Below are 22,689 nucleotides of genomic sequence, written 5' to 3'. Positions count from 1 at the left end.
ACAATAGCATCAACGACACGAAGCTATAGAAGGCAATGGAAAGCATGACTGTAAAGAGATAACGTGTATCCACAGGACATATTGCTCATCATTATAAAAGTGTTAGTATAATCTCTCAATTGTAAGAGATTCCGGATTAGACGACAACACAGCTCTCTTTTAGCGTAGAGCCAAGATAAAGACGAGAAAAAAACTGAACAACCAATGAAAGGGTAAAATATAAAGTTGTTGGAATGTGGAAAGTTACAAATTTGAGCGTGATAGGGAAACTAGAAAACCTAAAAATGGAAATGCAAAGACTCAAAATAGATAGTGGGGGTCAGTGGAGATAAATGGAAGAATGATCAGGTTTTCCGGTCAGACGACCAGAAAACGAGTGACGGGGAAGGGGCGTGTGGGAGGGGGGAATACCAATAGCAGCAGAAAATACACTGAGTTGACAAAAGTCAGGAGATACCTCGTAATGTAATGTTGGCCCTCCTTTTGCCCGGCATATTGTAATAATCCGACGTCACATGGGCTCAACGAGTCGACGGAAATGCCCTGCAGAAATACCAAGGTGTGTTGCATCTACAGCAATGATTCCGAAAGTGTTCCCAGTGTAGAATTTCGTACATGAATTGACCTCTCGATTGCTTCTCATAAACGATCGACAAGCTTCATGTTGAGCGATCTTGACGGTCAAATACACTCCTGGAAATTGAAATAAGAACACCGTGAATTCATTGTCCCAGGAAGGGGAAACTTTATTGACACATTCCTGGGGTCAGATACATCACATGATCACACTGACAGAACCACAGGCACATAGACACAGGCAACAGAGCATGCACAATGTCGGCACTAGTACAGTGTATATCCACCTTTCGCAGCAATGCAGGCTGCTATTCTCCCATGGAGACGATCGTAGAGATGCTGGATGTAGTCCTGTGGAACGGCTTGCCATGCCATTCCCACCTGGCGCCTCAGTTGGACCAGCGTTCGTGCTGGACGTGCAGACCGCGTGAGACGACGCTTCATCCAGTCCCAAACATGCTCAATGGGGGACAGATCCGGAGATCTTGCTGGCCAGGGTAGTTGACTTACACCTTCTAGAGCACGTTGGGTGGCACGGGATACATGCGGACGTGCATTGTCCTGTTGGAACAGCAAGTTCCCTTGCCGGTCTAGGAATGGTAGAACGATGGGTTCGATGACGGTTTGGATGTACCGTGCACTATTCAGTGTCCCCTCGACGATCACCAGTGGTGTACGGCCAGTGTAGGAGATCGCTCCCCACACCATGACGCCGGGTGTTGGCCCTGTGTGCCTCGGTCGTATGCAGTCCTGATCGTGGCGCTCACCTGCACGGCGCCAAACACGCATACGACCATCATTGGCACCAAGGCAGAAGCGACTCTCATCGCTGAAGACGACACGTCTCCATTCGTCCCTCCATTCACGCCTGTCGCTACACCACTGGAGGCGGGCTGCACGATGTTGGGGCGTGAGCGGAAGACGGCCTAGCGGTGTGCGGGACCGTAGCCCAGCTTCATGGAGACGGTTGCGAATGGTCCTCGCCGATACCCCAGGAGCAACAGTGTCCCTAATTTGCTGGGAAGTGGCGGTGCGGTCCCCTACGGCACTGCGTAGGATCCTACGGTCTTGGCGTGCATCCGTGCGTCGCTGCGGTCCGGTCCCAGGTCGACGGGCACGTGCACCTTCCGCCGACCACTCGCGACAACATGGATGTACTGTGGAGACCTCACGCCCCACGTGTTGAGCAATTCGGCGGTACGTCCACCCGGCCTCCCGCATGCCCACTATACGCCCTCGCTCAAAGTCCGTCAACTGCACATACGGTTCACTTCCACGCTGTCGCGGCATGCTACCAGTGTTAAAGACTGCGATGGAGCTCCGTATGCCACGGCAAACTGGCTGACACTGACGGCGGCGGTGCACAAATGCTGCGCAGCTAGCGCCATTCGACGGCCAACACCGCGGTTCCTGGTGTGTCCGCTGTGCCGTGCGTGTGATCATTGCTTGTACAGCCCTCTCGCAGTGTCCGGAGCAAGTATGGTGGGTCTGACACACCGGTGTCAATGTGTTCTTTTTTCCATTTCCAGGAGTGTAATTAACATCAATTGTCCACAGCGTTCTTGAAACCAATCGCAAACAAATGCGGTTCGGTGAATGGTACATTGTTATCCATATAAACTCCAAAGTTGTTTGAGAACATGAAGTTAATGAATGGCTTCAAATGGTCTCCAAGAAGCCAAACACACTTCCGTTCAGTGAGCGTTTCAGTTGGACCAAAGGACCCAGTCCATTCCATGTAAACACAGCCCCACACCATTATCGAGCCACCACAATCTCGCAGAATCCCTTGTTGAGAAATTGGGTCCATAGCTAAGTGGGGTCTGCGCCATCACGAAACCAAGATCAGCTCTTACCAACTGAAATAGGGATTCATCTGACCGGGAAACTGTACTACAGTCGTCTAGGGTCCAACAGATATGTTCACGAGGCCAATGAAGGCGCTGCAGGCGATGTCATGCTGTTAGCAAAGACACTCGCGTCGATCATCTTCAGCCATAGGCCATTAACGCCAAATTTCGCAGCACTGTCCTAAGGGAAACGGTCCTTGTACGCCCCACGATTAATTCTGCGGGTACTTCTCGCAGTCTTGGTTGTGTGTTAGCACTGACAACTATACGTAAACGCTGCCACTCTCGGTCGTTAAGTGAATGCCGTCGGCCACTGCGTTGTCCCTGGTGAGAGATAATGCCTGAAATTTGATATTCTCGACACGCTCTGAACACTGTGGATGTCGGAATACTGATTTCCGAAATGGAACATCCCATGCATCCAGATGCAACTAACAAAGTCTGTTAATTTCCGTCGTGCTGGCATAATCAAGTCAGCAACATTTTCACATGAATCACCTTCATACAAATAACCACTCCGCCAGTGCACTACCTTTCTATAACTTGTGTACGCAATACTAACACCAATTTTTACCTTTTTGACCTCAGCGTAGCATAACCGGAGTGGGATTCGATATGAATAGGAAAGTAGAATTACTGGAAACTGTTCAGTGCCAGGTTCACTTCTCATCAGTATCGAAAGCAAACAAAACCCAAAGCCAACAGGTTTTCCGTAGCCTAGGAGCACAGTCATGTATTACAGTTTAAATGAAAGTTCTGCCATTTCGCATACTGTGATACCGGCATTACGTAAGGATGTTTATATATTTCGACGATGATTTCACTTATAGAAGTCTGATCACGCTTAACTTTGAGGTATCTGAAAATGGCCAAAGGTCGAAAACATGGTTGACAATTCAGCCAAAACCAGTAGTCGAAGTATACATGACGACTGCTCGTGCAGAAGATGAAGAGACAGAGAAAAAATATAAGGACGTTGAACAGACAATTTAGAATGTGAACGGAGACGAAAATTTAATAACATCGTTGCATTGGAATGTTGTTGAGGCAGGAGTAGAAGAAAGACCTACAAAATACAGTAGTAGGGCTTAGAGACGAGAGAGACTAATTGAGTTCTGTAACAAATGTTATCTAGTAATAGCGAATACGAATATACTATTCAAATGACACGAGCAAGACGCATATTTGGAAAAGTCAGGAAGACGTGGAAAGAGTTATGTCACTACAAGACACAGATTTAGAAATCAGAAATTTGGATTTTAAGGCGTACACAGATGTAGCCGGATCACAAATAAGTAATGCTGACGAGTGGGATGAAGTTTAAGGGCTTAACCTGGAGGAATCAGTGCCCAAAGAAATGTGATACTGAAATACTGAGGAATAATGAGACGCGTTCTCTGTGGCTATAGACACTGCGATAATGAGTAACACAATATGTGGTTTACTTGAAGAAAAATGGTGACCTCTAAAGAGATCAGTGACAGAAGTTGGGCATACACACACAGGTACCAGGAAGGTAACTGCGAGAAACCTTGGGTAAAAGAAGAAATACTTGAATTGTTCGACGAGAGAAGGAAATACGTTCAAGCAAATTTAGGAGTACAAAAATATAAGTCACATAGGAATAAATAAATAGGAAGTTCATGGAAGCTAAGTAGAAGAAGTCGCTGCAAGAAAACTGTGAAGGAATCAAAACACAAATAATTGTCGGAAGGACTGATTCAGTGTAAAGAAAAGTCGAAACAACTTCCGGTGAAATTATATATATATATATATATATATATATATATATATATATATATATATATATATATATATATTTATATTTATATTTATATATATGTGTGTGTGTGTGTGTGTGTGCGCGCGTAAGCGATGATGAAACTTTGAGACTTGTCACTTCTATTTTGAAATTAATTCAGGGTGCCCCCAGAGTGGAATAACGTCAGGTATATACAATATATATGTATCTTAAAACAAATGTCAATGCTATTAACAAAATGTTTTATTGGAAAATGGTCTTTAACACCGGTCGTACAGTTGAAAATTAATTATACAGTAGCATCACATGTTACAAAATGTGAGTTCCACGATTTATGAAAGCTGTGGAACACAATCAGCAAAAAGTATTTCGAAACTTGTAAGGTATTACAGCAGGCTGACAGAAATCAGAATACAGCAAACAACAAATTGAGGACGTAAGTTGCGAATGCTTCTCTCAGATAAAGGGTTGGCACAAGGAAGGGAAGGAATCCGTGGCGGACCAGGGGAGAGCGGGTGGGCGGCGGGGTCATCAAATCATTAAAAGTGATGAATAAAAAAAGAAAAAGGGGATGACGTTTCGATCCTACTCACATGGACTAGAGGCTCCGGATCGTCCAGTGAAATAGTGTTATTTCCGAAGTAGAATTCTCTGAGCTTGAGAGCTGCTTCCGCTTGTTGCATGGATGTTGGCAGGTGAAGACATGGGCCGACAACTTCCTCAAACACTTCGTTTAGGTTGCTGATGACATCCGGCCGGCTGAGTATATTGATACCTATGAAGTGGGAAAATAATCATTATCATCCACTGTGCTTAGAGTTTTGTTTTGTTCCCTTAATTGTGAAAAAGTGGATATTTAATATTTTCAGTACAGAATTAGCAGTATTTATGAGACGCAGAACAGAAGTAAAAGGATACACTACGATAAAATTCGCTTGGGACGGAACAGAAACCGGGATTAGGCTATGTCTTCAGATGCTCGAGTTGATATAGCACCAGCTATGGTTACATCCGTTGGAAACCCTGTGACACATTACACAACTACACTTGTCGTCTCCAGTTCGACGTCACCAGGTGAATTACGAAGTCAAACACTCTCCTTGAACGTAACAAATCAGTCACAGTATTAGATAATAACCACTGACTATATGAGAATTACAGTTGTAGTAGCGGTGTATTACTTGATATGAACTCGTTTTAGGGGACGATTGTCCTTACTCCTGTTACTGTCACTTTAATCAATGATAAAATAATAAAATTGTCACTGATGTACTAATCAAATTTAAAATAACGTTAGTTTGATGGTTGGCGCTGCAGACATAAATAATGTACCCCAGCTACAAACGATTCACAAAAAATAAAGTTTATCGCTGTGAACATCACATAAGTTTTCGTGGGCTGATGATAAACTCTACGTTAATAATAGATTGAATAAATTGAAATTCAGCTTGAACCCGCAATACAGTAACTGGCAAACTCACTACATAAATAAAATGGCTGGACAACACAGGCGGTGGCGACAGCCAGACTTAATCAAAGTAAACCCTGTGACACGAACACAAATAAATGGTAATCCAATCGACATATTATGCTATAACCTGAAGCGCTCATCAGTGGCGAAAAATAATCGAAATCCTCACTGGCCATGTGAGTTAAAACTAGGACTCATTGCAAATTCGCTCTACTCGCAAAAATACAGGTTCTGGTGAACAACCGGCAGAAATAAAATAGTGTTCTAGCCACTGCAGAATGTCTCTAAGTCATACTGAACTGATACAAAATATTTTAGTGCCTCGCAACTGAAGACACAAAAACTTCTACCACCTAAAAGCATATGAGCGGATCACCAGTCAGACTTAACCAAGCGGTGCTGAATAATACGACAGAGAAAGATAGCTGCTGCTTCTTTAAGCCCTCGACACACTCCTTCCGAGGAAACTGAAGCCTCTACGTTACTTAATAGCAGAACGGCATCACCAGCCTCGTTTGGAACTTTTATTTACAAATGGAATTAAAAATGTGAATGATCCTTCAGATGGGAACCAAATTCTAAACAAAACACGTCTTATACTTAATTCCATGTGCAGTAGTTAGCCCACAACTTAATTTAAGAAAAACTGCAAACTTTAGCTGCAGTAATCAAAACAGGAAATGATGTCCGTGCCTCCACTAGTTGCAGTAGAGACATGTGTGCCATCACTATGTAACCTACAGGGACTTTTCTGCTCTTTAAACTGCCACAATCATAATTAATGTAGCTCTAGCCAATGTAGAATGACGGACAAAATTATTGACATTCATAAACTATTAATTAAGAGCGACAACTGACTATATAAATGTTAAAGACTAAATGTTATAGGTGGTGTGTTATTACATCTGCAACACATTCTGCTTTGCAGTTAATGTAGCTCTCCTGGATAAAATAATATGATGATTCCAGCAAAAATTTCAGTTAGAAAAAATTTCATAGATTAATCAGTTAGATTATAAAACATCAAGAGCGCAACGAATTGATAGCTTTATTTCCTTTGCGTGATAAAAACCGTAAAAATTACTAATCTTTAGTGGATTTCGTCGAAACGAATCAGCTCAGCCCTATGTCTTCCCACATACATTATCTCTTCAGCTTATCTGCATATCAACACAATTGACTCTACTTTCTCTATAGCATGACATATGGTGCTTTTCTGCATCCAAACAGTTTGCACTGCACGTGTGAAAACGTGAACAGTATGAATCTACAATTTGTGTTCACTTCCGGACAGATCTGAAATTACGTCTGGAGCATGTAAATTCGATAGGAGCACGTGCAGGCCCGACCACACGGCTCTGACAAACACGCCCTCAGCCACCCGTCAGAGGTGTGCCCTCATCATCACCGACCTTCACTGCGTCCAAACTAAACGCTGCATCCAGACGGATATAACACGTCGTGTCACAGAGTCGAGTCGGCATAAGCATTCATCTGCTCTGCAACCAACATAAATTGCTCAGAAAATATTTTCCTCCACCTCGAAGGCTAGCATAATGGCGTTTCTTAATCTTAGATCTTTACTGCTTTGACCGCAGGATATCGATGCGTGCAGCAACCTGTGTAGTAAAGGTAAACTAGAATACAATTCACATGTCGTTGGCGTACACGGTAATGACGTCACTTGCTCATCCATACCCTGTCATGAGACACAATACGTAGAAGATCGGTCTAGTTGCTGTAGCCTGCGACCAGTTACACCAGATGCCATTAATCAATGGATTACATTTATCCCGAGAAAAAAGGATCGTATCTGAGCACTACCGTTTTGCGTATTTCCGCCCAGACAGTACATTTCCGCCTCCTTGTAATCTACGTGGTCTTTAGGCATACTATAGGAGTCAAATTGCAACTCCACGTCCTCCACTCTAGCCCTGAGGCAAAATTGAAGATTTTCAAGGGAACATGAGGAAACGGACTCATTTCGGAGGCGTTGGGTACATTTCACTGACGAATGAGGTATTCAAACGTCGCCGTAATCTTAGTACCAGAGTGTGGAGGCGGTCAGATACCGAACACTAGGTACGTCTCAGGTATGCAATTCAATGATTTCCTCGTTATCGATCTAATATGAGGGCTGTCCGGTAACTGGTCAGATCTTTCAGTCTCGTACCCAGCCATTCAGCCTTTCAAGAAGGGAACACACACTGTCAAACTCGTGAGCAGTCACTGATATGAGTCCGATTTAGCGTGTTTGTAATCGCATGAATGTAGAAGTGTGTTGTCTCTGCAACCTTCCCCACACTCTCAATGGCCTCAGAAGAGCCGCCGTCGTGAAGAGAGCAGGCTTTTGCGGCAACATATCATCCATCTTGTAGGCTGCTTCTCTATGAGGTTCCAAGCATATTACTCGTTCAATCTACAGTGTGATTCAATATAGTGAATACTATCTAGGGGAAGATTTTGAATTCACAGAAGGCATGGGTGTGTGTGTTGTCCTTAGCGTAATTTAGTTTCAGTTAGATTAAGTAGTGGGTAAGCTTACGGACCGATGACCTCATCAGTTTGGTCCAATAACACCTTAACAAAATTTTCCAAAAATTTCCCTGCATTTTCAAAATTTTCATTAGGTGGTGAAGCTCGTTGAAAGTAGAGTTTGTTATAGTTTCGTAGTTGGGCCAAAGCAATTTACCTGCTCATCCCAGATATAGAATGCATTGTATCAAATCAGTGAATGTAACAAATGTTATACTAGAGGGCGGTGTACAATCACCAATATTAAGTTGCCATTGCTACAACTGAGAAGAAGCATGAAGTTCTATAGACCGTTGCCTGTCTACTGAGTTAACCAGACATAAATTTTATTGGCTGGATCAAGTTTCTAAATAGAGGAAACAGAAAAACAACTATGAACTAAAATTTCACAGCTGCATAGAAAGACTACTGGAGAATTGTCTGCTGCCTGTGTCTGCTCTAGCATATCAAATGGCTCTGATCACTATGGGACTTCTGAGGTCACCAGTCCCCTAGAACTTAGAACTACTTAAACCTGACTAACCTAAGGACATCACACACATCCATGCCCGAGGCAGGATTTGAACCTGCGACCGTAGCGGTCGTGCGGTTCCAGACTGAAGCGCCTAGAACCGCTCGGCCACACTGGCCGGCCTCTAGAATATCAATAGTTTTTTTTGTGACGAGTGATGGTGAGTAAGTAAGGTACGGTACGCGTAATATCAGTTGCCCTCACGTGTCTACCTGTTCAGGCAAGCATAGTTTGGTTGCGCGCCGCACGCTCTCCCCTTCCAACTTGTCCCATTGCACAGTGTGTCAGGGTGTGCAGAGTCGAGGCCAAGCGGTGTATACATAGGAGCATGGGCAGGAGCGCGCATCAATGCAGTGTGCTAATGAGATAGCATTGCTTTGTACCACGTGTACATTGAGCAACAAATAGCGTAGAAGCATAGATGAAACACATCGAAAAAGGGGTAATCATTGTGTTCGATGCTTTTAATTATAAGCACATAGCACTTACCAATCGATAAAAGCATTCTCATAAAATATTCCTCAAATTAGTAAGTAACTTGTAATACATGTATAAAACCGCCTACTTTACTCCTCACGTTTCAAGCTATCTCCATACGAAATTTCATCGAATCAGTTCAGTACCTTAGCCATGAAAACGTAACGGATAGAACTACTTCCTCTTTTATGACATTAATATGGCAAAAACTTACATTTAAGTGAGACACGTTTTTTCGAGATCCGATTTTGATTTAATAAAGCCTATGCCGTGCAAAAGCTATGCTGAAGTTAGCTGCGAAAACTCCATCAAAATTCCCGTAGCAGTTTCGGAGAAGCGTGTTCAAAAAGACGGATAGACACACGACATATTTACAGATTTGTTACTATTGTAAATAAGTAAGGCAAAAAAAGTTTATTCACTTTCCTGAAATCATTAATAAACTCTATTTTGCGAAAATTTCATCCTGTCACGGGAGCAATGTGAGAATCAATATGACCTGCAACATTACACGTTGGAACCTATGTTAACTGCTAATGTGAAAAAGTTATAATTTTGGATCGATGCCACTTCTGCTACATAACAGTGGTATATTATACTTTAAACCTACAAAGAAATCGACACAAATGTAATGGGCTTCCATTTGCAAAATTAGTATGAGCTGCAACGAGAAACGTTACATCTCTAAACAGTAATACGACAAAAAAGGAACTAATAAATAGTCTTGTATCGGTGAAATACAGAAATGTCTCCCAATAATACGCTTCCCCATTAGTCACGACTCACCGTTTTCAGCTGATGTTCCACCTATCATAATGGGCACATGGCTGAAACGACCCTCCTTCAAGGCAGTTATCGGTGACTCAGACAGAAGGCTGCCATTAACTTGCGGTTCTATCGTCGGTGCCCAAATTAGGAATGAAATGTACAGTTTCTCCTGCAACAAATACTACTTGCACAACACTTCTCTTTGGCATAATGAAAGAAATTAGTTTATATTGTTACATTAAATCTAATTTCTGTTTTAGTTTTAATGAAGCAGTTGTAGTGAAAGTGTTGCTGTTCTGTCTCATAACGACAACAAATCAGTCGTGCTACTTTTCTGGCCTAGATTGTTAGGATCACTGTGTTAATGAAACTGTTCGATGTTCTTTAAAAAGCTTTTGTCAGTCTTTTTCTGTTTACTGTTTTATACTTTCTGTGTAGCCGATGCATTTCTCAATTCACAGCTACAGAAACAATATGGAGTACTCTTTAAAGACATTTACTCTTCTAAAATATAATTACAAACGTAAGAAAACACTTTCGATAAGGATACTCCTATAAAAGTGCCGAGGGATCCGAAAACCATCCAGAACGAGATCTCCCATTGTACTTCGTGGATCGGCTTGTGTCATCAGTTCGCGGGACGAGAAAGAAACTGTTGTTGTTTGAAACTGAAAAACTCTCAGTTCTCTGATGGGTACTTGATAATGTGTTGATGTCCCGAGATACAGTAATTCGGTACCTGATTCCTCTTCGTATAATAAAAGTACTATGTTTCATTGGAATGTGTATTTAAAATAGAACAAATTTGGGACATGCACATTTTACAATTTTATAGACACAACACCGCAGGATTTCTTATTTTTAAGGGGAATCACTAGAAATGAAAATATTTTGGAAACAAGTTTTGAAGAAAATATTGAAGTTATTTATTTTTTAATGGAGAAGGCAGAATTCTAAAGTTATTCTTAACTTGCATTTCACCAGTGGAAGCGGCCGTCCGCTGTGGCCGAGCGGTTCTAGGCGCTTCGGGCCGGAACTGCGCCACTGCTACGGTCGCAGGTTCGAATCCTGCCTAGCACATGGATGTGTGTGATGTCCTTAGGTTAGTTAGCTTTAAGTAGTTCTAAGTTCTAGGGGACTAATGACCTCAGATGTTAAGTCCCATAGTGCTCAGAGCCATTTGAGCCACCAGTGGAAGCGGCTCGTTTCACTGCAAAAACTTGTTAATGTCAACATTAACTGTGATGAAGAAATCACATTTTAGGAGTTGATAGTGTAGCCATTACTGTAAAGTGGAAACCGCAGGAGCTGCTTTAGAACGTGATGTCAAAAAGAGGGTGGTCCCTTATAATTTTCTGGAATGTCGGTCTTCTGATTGGCTGCAGCGAGAACCTCTGGTGGAACCTCATGGATCTGTGATTCCTGAGTGATCACGACAGTGACGTTTGTACTGCGTACCGTGAAGTGCTGAAGGAACATCCTTAAGAAAGAGGTCACACTAACCACGCGGGTGGCATGGTGAAGGGCGTTAATTCAGATGCAGAACGCTAGCTCTCTTGTCCACTCCATTCCTTTTTCCAGAAAAGGGCAGATCCTGCGTGCTTAGGCGAAAAGTAAAAGCCAAACATGAGTAAAACACATTTTACTTTGGTTTATTATGATAAAACGTATTGTCGGCTAATGAGTGACTCCCGTTTAATTAGATTATCTTTTTTTTATTTTTCGTTTTCAAATTTACTTCATTCTTTCATGTTAGCTTAATTGCATGCTATGTGCTTTATTATATACAGCTATACGGAAACTCTTAGGATCGAGAGGGACTTTCTCCCGGAGAAATGGAAACAATGTGTTCTGGGTAAATTCAGTCAAACAGGCATCATGGGAAAACTAGCTTTTGATAAAAATTTATTTCTCTATCTAGACACACATGCTCTGCATTAGCATCAAGTCTGCCGCCTGTTCAAACTTCACAATCTCAGTAGTGTGCCGCAGAAAATTTAGTCCAGTCACGGTAATGTAACCACCTTTCAAAAGCCTCGTAACTTCCTTTTGACTGGCAGACCGCTGCGAGACGTCCGACGTCCAGCAAGAGCGCCAGTGCTCCTTTGGGAGGCACCGACAGGGCTGTGCAGCCGTGCTGACTCCAGTGCCGCCGCCAGCTGTGCTGGTTCCCTCGATTGAGGATTCATTACGCCAACAGCCCGAACGTGGTTCTCCCGCAGATACTCCACTTGGTTTAACTCTGGGAAGTTTGCTGGCAACAGTACAGCAAGCTAATCTCAATGTTCTTTGAACCACGCACTTTCACTGCGAGCTGTGTGAGACGTTCCCATTCTCCTGCTGGTACATGTCCCTGTGCCGAGGAAAAATAAACTGGACATGGCCCCCAAGGATAGCTCAAACTAGTGTTCACCCATTGTGCCTTCCAGATCACATCAGAAAGAGAAAGCCTTGAAAGAATCCCACATACCATAATGCGTGCACGGTGTTTGCTTTAAGACTATTACGTCGAACACATCAACTACCATTCGTCCGAGGGAGCACAAAACATGATTCGCGTCAAAGGGCTGTTGAATCTGTCTGATAGTCGATTCCTCAGCGCACCAGACAGTCCGTTCGGGTAGCCACCCAGCGAGGAAGACTTGTGTAAACGGCTCTCAGCGACGCGAGATAATTTTCTTGTATGGCCTGGCCTGTCTCCCACGGAGTTACACATCGTCTCCACAGCGTCCGTGGGTTCCAAACTCGCAGAGAGCATTTTCGGCAGTGCTCTATTTTGCTACGCCAGGTCACGTGCCACCGCCGAACTGTTCTAAGTCACATGCGCCATACACTCCAAGTCGGCAATACTAGCAGTTCCCTTCTGGACGCATCAAGAATTCCGTTCCAGCGCTTCAAGTTTGAAGTACTAGCAGTCTCAGATCAGCGCATTAAGCTGGTAGACCGAGCCCAGTTCATCGTGGTCTTCACTAGCGGTACATCAACAGCCATAAACCGATATCATCGGCCAATTCGTCGTGGTCTTCCACAGCAGTACGTCAGCCGTCATCCGCCGGCATTACCAGCCCCGTAACTTCCCAGATCTTCCTCTCACCACTTTCCGTTCGTGGTCTAGGCACACCATAAACAACGTCACAGGAGAGACATTTCTGTTGTATGAAGTTATGTGGATATTCAAGCAAGGACTTTATCGTTCAGTTTTGTTTTGTTAATAAACTGTAGTGTTTCAATGTCTCTTAGATCCATCCGCGGTACGAAGATACTTTAAAGGACACCAGTCGCCACTCACTGGACTTCTGGCTGCGGCACTGTGTGCGAATTCCAGATCTCATAGCCGATGGACTGTTCTCAGCATGGGTGCACGGATCAGATGCAAGCTGCAGGGCCCCATGCGCAGCAACATATGCTGAACGAGTGTTGAGGAGATACCGTTTATAGCCGCTTGGTTCATATGGGCGACCAGTTGCTCAACGGTTTCACTTCTATTCGGCTGTACCCGTCTCCGTAGCCGGGTCGTCCTGCCCTGTCAATTGTGGCCCATCGTGTGCCACGTTTACCTCGCCGCCGGTCTGGATAGTGCCGTTTTGTCACTTACGGTATACTTTAACTAGCTGGTACCCAAACTGTTTACGACTTAGCCGTTTGGGAAATGCTTCCGCTCATGACCCGTTTTTGACGTCAGATAAATAGCTCATTTACTGCATTACTGTTATCTGCGGCCCCCAGTGGCACGCTTTATGTACCCTACGCAGCAAATGCTGCCATCTTACCTCTGTGAGTTGTTAATGCACGTTGACGTCAACATAAACGATGCTCACATTAATGTCACTGCACCATGTGGTAGCTCCACTTGAGTAGTGAAACTGAATTTGATTGATAGAAACTGATCTCCAGATGAGGTCACCCCGCACTGGGTGCCAAAAATGTAATGAAGTCAACAAGTTTGGAAAAGTTAATACATGAAAATCAGATGACACTGAAAAGAAACCTACACATGACGTATATTATTGGATGAAAAATACAAGTATATATATATATATATATATATATATATATATATATATATATATATATATAAAAGCAGGAGGGGCTTGGGAAGAGGGGGCAGGGGGGATGGATCATTTCATCCTATCACTGGACACTCAGTTTTGCATGAAGGTGTATGCGGAAAATGCGACATCGAAGTGAAATGTCGATCACCCTTCGCTATGTGTGTGGCTGCGGTTGACTTATTTCTGAGTTCTGTGACTCGGCGGCGACGTTCTAGACTGCTTAAATCGTTCCTTTTTCCGCACTGGCTGACCTATCCCTAGGATACAGCATATCCCAAGAAGCAGATGTGGTATTACCCTACTTCCGTTCAGTGTCTTTGTCTACGGTGGTTATAACTGAGCGAGGTGGCGCAGTGGACTCACATTCGGGAGGACGACGGTTCAATCCCGCGTCCGGCCATCCAGATTTAGGTTTCCCGAGATTACCCTAAATCTCTTCAGGCAAATGCCGGGATCGTTTCTTTGAAACGGGCACGGGCGACTTTCTTCCCCATCCTTCCATAATATGATGAGGCCTATGACCTGTATGTTTGGTCTCCTCCCCCAAAACAGCCCAATCCCCTACGGTGTTATCTCCGCGGCGCGGTGTCTTCATAAAATTTGCAGGCTGAAGTAAGAGAGTCGAGAGGGAACTGCAGGCGGGTGCTTAAAGATTCAGCATGGAAACACAGAGTTCGACAGGGAACAACGATGAGAATGTCACGGTGTGATGATAGACGTCGTACTTTATGCAGGGTTCTGAGGACTGAGAAGAAAGCTCACTGTCTCTCTTCTCCTGCCCGTTTCCTCTCTCACTGCATATCTGACTTCACACTACCTGATTGATCCATCTGACTGTTCTCCACGTTGTGACACTTCCCAGCGCTGGTTGTTGGTTCCCTAGTCAGTTGCACTATCCCAGGATTTTCTTCTAGTATTTGTCTGCGTTTCTGATTTGTCAATAAAGCATCGAACAAACATTTTTTAAACTATTACCAATTGTTTGTAACTCGGCAGCTTCTCTCTTGCTGTCTATCAGACTTTAAACAGGGCAACCCCCTCCCCCCCCCCTCCCTCCGTTCGAAGCAGGCACCGCATTTAAGCCATACCTGTCGACCTTTTGCAAAAATCTCATATACAATTGGCGGTGTGAGTGTCACTCTTGTCTTGTGCGCGTGACGCAGAATTACAAGGGGTGGACAAAAATATGGGAACACCAAAACACAACACAATGCCATGCCTAATACGGTGTAGAAAAAGACACCACTTACTCTAAGCTTGTCCTTTCTCTCCTAGTGTACTGCTGGGAGGTACGTCATTCTTACCACGTAGGATTGACAGTGGAGATCTAAAAAATTCAAAGAAAGGCAACTCAATTTGTATTATGGCGACATAACAGAGAGAGTGTCATGGATATGATACACGAGTTTTGATGGCAATCATTGAAGCAAAGGCGCTTTTCACCTGTGATTTTCAAGAGTGGGAAGGTATGGCAACAGAATGAAAGTGCTTGGATGAACACTCTTCCAGAACTTAAGCACGAAATGCCGTGACTGTTGGTATCCAAAGTAGCTTCCAGTCGTTGCAGAATGGATAAATATAGATCTTGCATGAGTTTAAATGGAATCTTATATTATTCTTCCCGCAAAATAGTGCCAGAATGATCGCCGTGGATGTAGGAAAAACGTCGAATTTCAATACACGTCTTGTATCGTTCAGGGCAATCTTATACCATTCTTCCTACAAGATAGTGGCACGTTTAGATAACAATGATGGAGGTGGATAGCGGTCACTTACGCTTCTCTCCAAAGTAAACCACAGTGGCCCAATAACACATAGATCTGGAGACTGGAGGAGATCATTCTCGTGCTCACAAAACAAGTCCCGCACAATGCAGGCTGTGTGAACTGTTGCCCTAGTATCTTTGAAAACAATGCCACCATTGGAAAACAAACGTTTTACCTTGGGACTGACCCGATCAGCCAAAATGGTCACACAATCCTTCGCAGTAATAATGTGATATTGCATGTCCCATGGAATACCGCGATATGGCTACACAAATCATCCTCGAACTCCCTCCGTGTTTCACTCTTGGGACTTAAACTCGGCTAGAGGTGTGAAACAAGACCCATTCTATCAAATGCCTTTTTTCAGTTGCTCTATTGTCCAAATTTTATGGCTTCAACACCACGTACCCCTGTTACCGGCATTTGTATGAATGATGAGTCGTTTTTAAATTCCAGCTCACCCTGCAATTCCCTGCTTTTGGAGATCTCTTCGTCTTGTTTTGGTGCTCACAGGGTTCGCGAGTGCGACAGTCAGTTCTGCACTGACTTTTTCAGCTGTTATTTTTCGTCACAATAGACTTCAATGACAGTCTGTCACAATCACTCACCACGCACTTTCGTTCGCGTTGTGACTTAGCGGACGATATTCTTCCGCTCTTGCTGTATGCTGCATAAATATTCGATACGGTGCGTCTTAAAGTTATTGTTACATTGCGTGAGCCGTGTGCGGCTCGCGTTGATGTCGTTCATAGCTTGGCATCTTGTAATAGCGATAGAGGCGTCTCGTTTTCTTATTGTGTTAACTAGCGTCACTATGTTTGCTCGCCAGGTCTCTCCGTGAGTGGCAGCAGCAGCAGCAGCTTATCAATAGTGCGTATTGTGATTCCATGTTGGGAGCGGCCTCTAGTATTTCCGGGTCGTCATGCGTCGAGCTAGGGGAGTTGGGACGGAGCAGCAGTGAGCTCTGGACAGCCAGTACTCTCCCGATCGCTGGCGACACACATGCACTGTCCGACGGAACGATGTGGTTGCGAGAGTGCACGATCACGCCAAGGATCGGATTCAGCGAGTTTTAGTTGATTGGACCGTGACATTCGAGTAGTGCAACTTTCACTTTTGTGAATGTGTGTCTACCAGTCGAAGTGACCTCATGACAGTGATTGTCAGTCGACGATTTATACTGGGATCTTTCACTTAAGTGGGGGCGACTGATGGTTGGTCGTTCGGTCGGCCGTCGCAGCGGTCGACGTGCATTTGGTCTTCCGACCGCTTCTGCCTTCTCTGTGTTTGTGCTGACTTATAATTCATCCGTGTTGCTTCACAGTGACTGGTTTTAGTATTGTGAGTTGTTCATGGAATTGTTTTCCCGGATCCGTGTGTATCTTGTGCTTTTGAATGAGCAGTTATTTTAATGCTGCCTGCGTGCTGGATTTGGAGATGGGGAGTGGTGAACGGGCGTCAGGTCGGTTGGGGGCGCAGCAGCGAGCAGGAGGAGTAGCTGCGAGGGCGACGAATTCGTTGCACTCCATACCGAGGATGTTTAAGTTAAGTGTAGAGTTAACTGCTAATGCAACCTCGACTATTCTGAGATCTCGCCTTTTGGTCGGCGGGTTATTGATCCCAGGGCCGCTGAGCCTGGCGGCAACGAGTGAAGTGTTTCGAGGCGGTGAAGTATTGCAGCCGTCTTTCTCTATTTGTTATTCATCTTTGAATTTAGTATTGTTCTTATTAGTGAAGTGCAACCAGCGGTATTTTGTGCCTTGTGGCCGCTAACACCTCAGGTACCTGTCCTGTAGGTTAGCCTACTTTCCGGCAGTGTACCTTCCCTCGTCGTGTTGATGCTGTCCGACACGGCGTGTAGTTCGACTGTTCACATTTTTTTTGGGGGGGGGGGGTGAGGGGGAGGAGGCCTACCTTGGTTCTAGTGTTTCCTTCGGCCTTGTGTGTTTTCTGAAGACGTAGTGCTGTCTATCTCTTCGCCCTTGCCTAAAAATATTCCATCGTTGTACCGGTGATCGGACGTTAGGCAGATTGGTTAGTCGGTAGGTCGGCGCTTAAGCTGCCCCTAGTTTCAGTTGCCAGCCTGTTACATGAGTACAATTCTTGGCTGCGAGTCTCACCTTATGTTCGGTTTGAGTTACCTTCCCAGGCTGACCCTTGGAACACTTGCTGTGAACCACCTGGCCTGATTCCTTAGTTTATAATGCTTGTTTTAAGGATATTTGTAATGTTATAATTATTGTTGGTGTGGCCTTCATCCGAGCAACAATTTAATTTCTTTCGTGATAAGGCCTTCAGCCTCGTTACAGTAACTATTTTTAACCAAACTTGTTCTAAAAGCAAGGTATTTATTTGAAAAATGCTATTTGGAATTGTTCTTCTGACTTGTAATTCAGGCCTTCAGCCGTTTGGGATTTGACGTTGTGTGTGGCCTTCATCCAAGCAATAATTTCACTTCTTTCATAATAAGACCTTCAGCCGTGTTACAATAAGTATTTTTTTTATAAGAAAACTTGTTTCAAAAGCAAAGTATTTGTCGAAATGTGTGCTATTAGGAATTTTTCTTCTGACTTCTAATTCAAGCCTTCAGCCATTTGTTATTTGAAATTGTTTGTGGCCTTCAGCCGAGTAATAATTCCACTTCTTTTATAATAAGGCCTTCAGCCGAGTTACAGTTTGTTCTAAAACGAAGTGTTTATCTTCATATGTGCTATTTGTAATTGTTCTTCTGACTTCTAATTCAGGCCTTGAGCCGTTTGTTGTTTGAGGTTATTGTTGGTGGCCTTCGGCACTAAATTGTGGAATTTTTTTGTGATAGGGCCTTCAGCCATCATACAGTCAATTGTGTTTTTTTAACAGATTGTTTTAAAATTTGAATTTCTTTAGACGAAGTTTACATATTTGTTGTGCAACCGAGAGTAACTGATTACGGCCCCGTCCACAATCGTAACCTTATCCTGCCCCATCCTGAGATACCAGCTCTCAATGCCTCTGCCAAACACTTCACCTCTCTTGGTTACGGAAGCACTCACCATTCGAGCAGGAACAATTTGCCCATATACCACCTCATTTAGTTTCGTCATAACGCACTCACAACTATACAGAACAGTGTTCTGACCCCGACTGACGTTAGCAGCATGCTGAGGACATTGAACAGGTACCGCTAGTGGTCAAATACAACAGCGCAACCTGCAGGCTTGTCTGGATCCGCATTTATATTTAAACATGCATTTCTCTCGATTTTCCGTATTCTTCTCCCACTCCTGTGTGGTAGTATCTCACTAGATAAATAAAAATTTAGTCTTTCTTGCCCTCCCCCTTCACCCATACCTACGGGTTCCAGAGCCTTCGGCCCAAAAACTGTAGCTCACTGTACTGTGACATTCACTTTAAGCCTGGAACGTAGCTCTCTGTCACAGATCGCTCTCAAACTTTCGAGGAAGACGTTCTCTGCCACTATCATTATTGTCATTAATGTCATTTCAGCACATTTATTAATATTACTGTTATCACTATTAGGAGTATCAGCAGCAGTAGCACAAGTACTGTCAGCATTAACTTTGATAGTCCATAGTCAAAATTATTTACTCACTTTATTATTATAGACAGTCACATCATTTTAATGCTATTTGTCATATTAAAAGGGGTATTTCTTAAGTAACTTTCATGTGAAAAAAGTACTGTTATGTGTGAAACCCTGGTCCAATGTTAAAGCGGCTTAATAGAACAGGCTAAATAAATAAATGAAAATAAAAATAAAATACTGTTTGGATGAGGTTCAAAACTTAATTTCGATGATCTTGTACTCATTTCTGAAATTATGTACCAGCACCTCTCATGTAATGCTGTTTTTACACACTAGTGCTGGTTCAAATGGCTCTGAGCACTATGGGACTTAACATTTGAGTTCATCAGTCCCCTAAACTTAGAACAACTTGAACTTAACTAACTTAAGGACATTACACACATCCATGCCCGAGGCAGGATTGAAACCTGCGACCATCGCACCAGCGCGGTTCCGGACTGAAGCGCCTAAAACCGCTCGGCCACAACAACACTGGTGATTTTACCTATTCTAAGTAACCTCACGCTACTCTGGAAGACTGTAATTATTGCACTTAACTGTGTACGATATCTAGTTTACATGCATGCTATCTGCCAATAGTACGTATTACCGCATTTCCAAAAAGTTTTATAATAAAGGATAATTACATTGTACGTGGTTAACGAATCGTACGATTTGCCTTATACGTCCTGTTTTTGGTATAAGGTTTATGTGTGCATTAAACAGCGTTGCCCGAAACTACGTACCTGTTTTTATATGTACTAGGTTATAGTTTTACAACTTTTACGCTAATAAGTAGTCATACTGATGATTTAGTACAATATTACCATTGCAATTTTTCATGGCCGTGATAAAGTTTCTTTGTAAATCCTGTTTTATTAGCGTTATGCCATGTTGCTGTGAATATAAAACAGAAATCATCAATAATGCATATATTGCCGTTTCCATCGGTCCTCCTAATTGATAAAGCAAGCATTAAAATGTGCTGAACTATTTGGAAATAGTTTCCAGAGCAGAAGAAGTTCACAGTCTGGTAGCTGACCTCGTCTGTGCTAAGTAGCGACTTGTCCACCAGCAGGTCGGTGGCGTTCACGGACCGCAGGAAGTCCACCAGCTGCTGTGAGTCCTCCGTCTCGAAGCCGAGGACGGCGCCCAGCTTGAAGGCGTGGTAGCGAGGGTTCCGCTCTATAGTCATGGAGGAGGCGAAGGTGCCGCTCTCGATGATCGCTTGCGAAAACAGACCTACACCAAAATTACAAGTGCCAGTGAATACGAATTTGCCCGTTCCGATGTTGTAAGTCTGCTTATTAATACTACATGCTGTTGAAGCCTGACTATCATCAAAAGACCTAAGAGCGCTACGAATAATTGTGAAATGGTATTTCTAGCGTGGTTCCAGGCTGTCGTGGATGTATATAGTCGTCAAAATGAGGAACGTTTGTAACCTCTAACGTAAACGTGGTACAGAATTGAGAAATATTACCATTCCTTTCCTTTCAAAGATTTACTAGTTATACGTCATCCCTACGTTCTTACAAAGGTTCCCACGTATTTACGTTGTCCTACGATCACTCTTTTATCGTGGGAGCCCTCTGAAGTACCGAAAGTTTAATTATAACTACCCTATACTTGATAGAAGCATTTAAAAGCTGGTCAGCGAGAATGGTAATATTAGTCAACTTATCTGTGATGAACAAGATATTTCACAGCCAGGGAAGACAAAATGAAAGATTTTTGCATTTGACTGAAATTTTAGACAATGTTTTTCTGCTGAATAAACAGCTAGGAAATATTTCAGTTAATGTAATGAATCCAGTGCATGAGGACTCTGCCAAAACATATATTTTCGTAATGTGCTTGACATGTGATTCCCGTCAAAAAGCGATGTCCCTATAAAATACGTGATAGACCCGTTATTAGAAGCAGCGCCTGTGGAGACGCAAAGGGCGCGTGAGGTGTGATGTGAGCGTCTGCAGGCGGCGCCACTGACCCGGCGACGCGACGAGGTGCAGGGAGGCGGCGCCGGCGCCCGCGCTCTGCCCCTGCAGCGTCACGCGCTGCGGGTCTCCCCCGAAGCTGGCGATGTTGCTCTGCACCCACACCAGGGCCAGCCGCTGGTCCTTCAGGCCGGCGTTCCCCAGGGCCGCAGAGTCCCCCGTGCTCAGGAATCCTGCAGGTCGTAGACAACTGTCTCTGCTACGATATCCGAAAACCATAAACAAAATAAAGGCTTTATAAGGGTACATACAGATGTTGTCTGTGAATAGTTTATTGTGAGATGTTCCGGAAAGCGAAATAAACATTGGATCTTAATTCTTCATGTCTCCGAGTAAGACATATCAGATTTTAAGTTTTTCGACATCTACTCAGACTGCAATCGCTCAACAATGCCAAAGAGTAATAAGGGAAATCCAATTAAATTTAGTTATTATAGCAAGTAACATTTCAGCGACGAGCTGCGAGGAGCGTAGTGTGGAAGACAAAGACGACGCCAGGAGAAGTCGATGAGGTATCTTCAGTGACACTGTGGAGAGTTCTTTCGGAAGCAGTCTCACAATTTATGCCAATCAGTAGCGAAACACTTCATTTACGTCGACAAAAAATACGCCACAGTAGCAACGATTTTCAGTAAATGGCTAATGTAGTCTTTTGATTCTCCTACTCTTAATATACGCGTATCTGTATGCATTGAAGCTGTGGGAAAGTGTCGGGAGCAGTCTGAGTGGTCAGAAGGAACGTGAACCCATTAGAAGCTGTAATAGAGTACCACAGACAGCGACAGATTCTCGGAAGCCCATGAGGGGGAATGAACAATTTTTACTGAACATAACCACAGTGTGAAATCAGGGCACAAATACTATGTCCCATAGAGAAAACGCTTGGCAGTAACATTTTACGGCCAGGAAATAGAATGAGGAGACTCGCCACTTTAGTGGACAATCACCTTTGTGCTGAAAATGAAGAAAGCTGGGCGTTTCCCCAGAAAAGCACAAAAAACTACCGATAAGTAAGTCAAAGATGGTTGCAGGTGCTCAGCTCTGGGCTATCAAAAGCGTGAGAGAACAATGGACGCTTTTACTTTGCAAAAATCAATGTTCATTCGATGTGAAACATGCCAGTATTAGCTGGCATAAATAAATTATAGATCAGAAAAAAATACCAGAAAACCTCATTTGCCGCAGAAACAGTGTGTTGCGGCTTGTACGGTAGATAGTGGTAGGATACAAGTCATTGGTTAATCAGCAGGTGATGAAAACACCTGTAAGGAGCACTTCGATTCATAGATATGTAGGAGATCCGCAGGTAAGCAAATTACAATTCAGTGAGAGACGAAAGATGTGGCAAAGCGAGGTTTT

At 43.6% G+C, this 22,689-nt stretch overlaps 1 protein-coding gene across 1 annotated transcript in view; it reads right to left on the bottom strand.

Moving 5' to 3' along the window:
- Window positions 1–22,689, bottom strand: part of LOC124607033 (juvenile hormone esterase-like) — a 65,227-nt gene that overhangs the window by 12,941 nt on the left and 29,597 nt on the right. The window contains exons 4-7 of the mRNA XM_047139202.1: window positions 21,324–21,503; window positions 20,376–20,575; window positions 9,969–10,119; window positions 4,782–4,963 (exon numbers count right to left, since the gene is read on the bottom strand). Coding sequence (XP_046995158.1) covers window positions 4,782–4,963; window positions 9,969–10,119; window positions 20,376–20,575; window positions 21,324–21,503 — 713 coding nt within the window. The remainder of the gene's footprint in view (window positions 1–4,781; window positions 4,964–9,968; window positions 10,120–20,375; window positions 20,576–21,323; window positions 21,504–22,689) is intronic.

The sequence above is a fragment of the Schistocerca americana genome, chromosome 3 (assembly GCF_021461395.2).
Source record: "Schistocerca americana isolate TAMUIC-IGC-003095 chromosome 3, iqSchAmer2.1, whole genome shotgun sequence".
Taxonomy (NCBI): domain Eukaryota; kingdom Metazoa; phylum Arthropoda; class Insecta; order Orthoptera; family Acrididae; genus Schistocerca; species Schistocerca americana.
The sequence above is the reverse complement of the archived record's forward strand: the minus strand, read 5'-3'. Positions and strand labels throughout refer to the sequence as shown.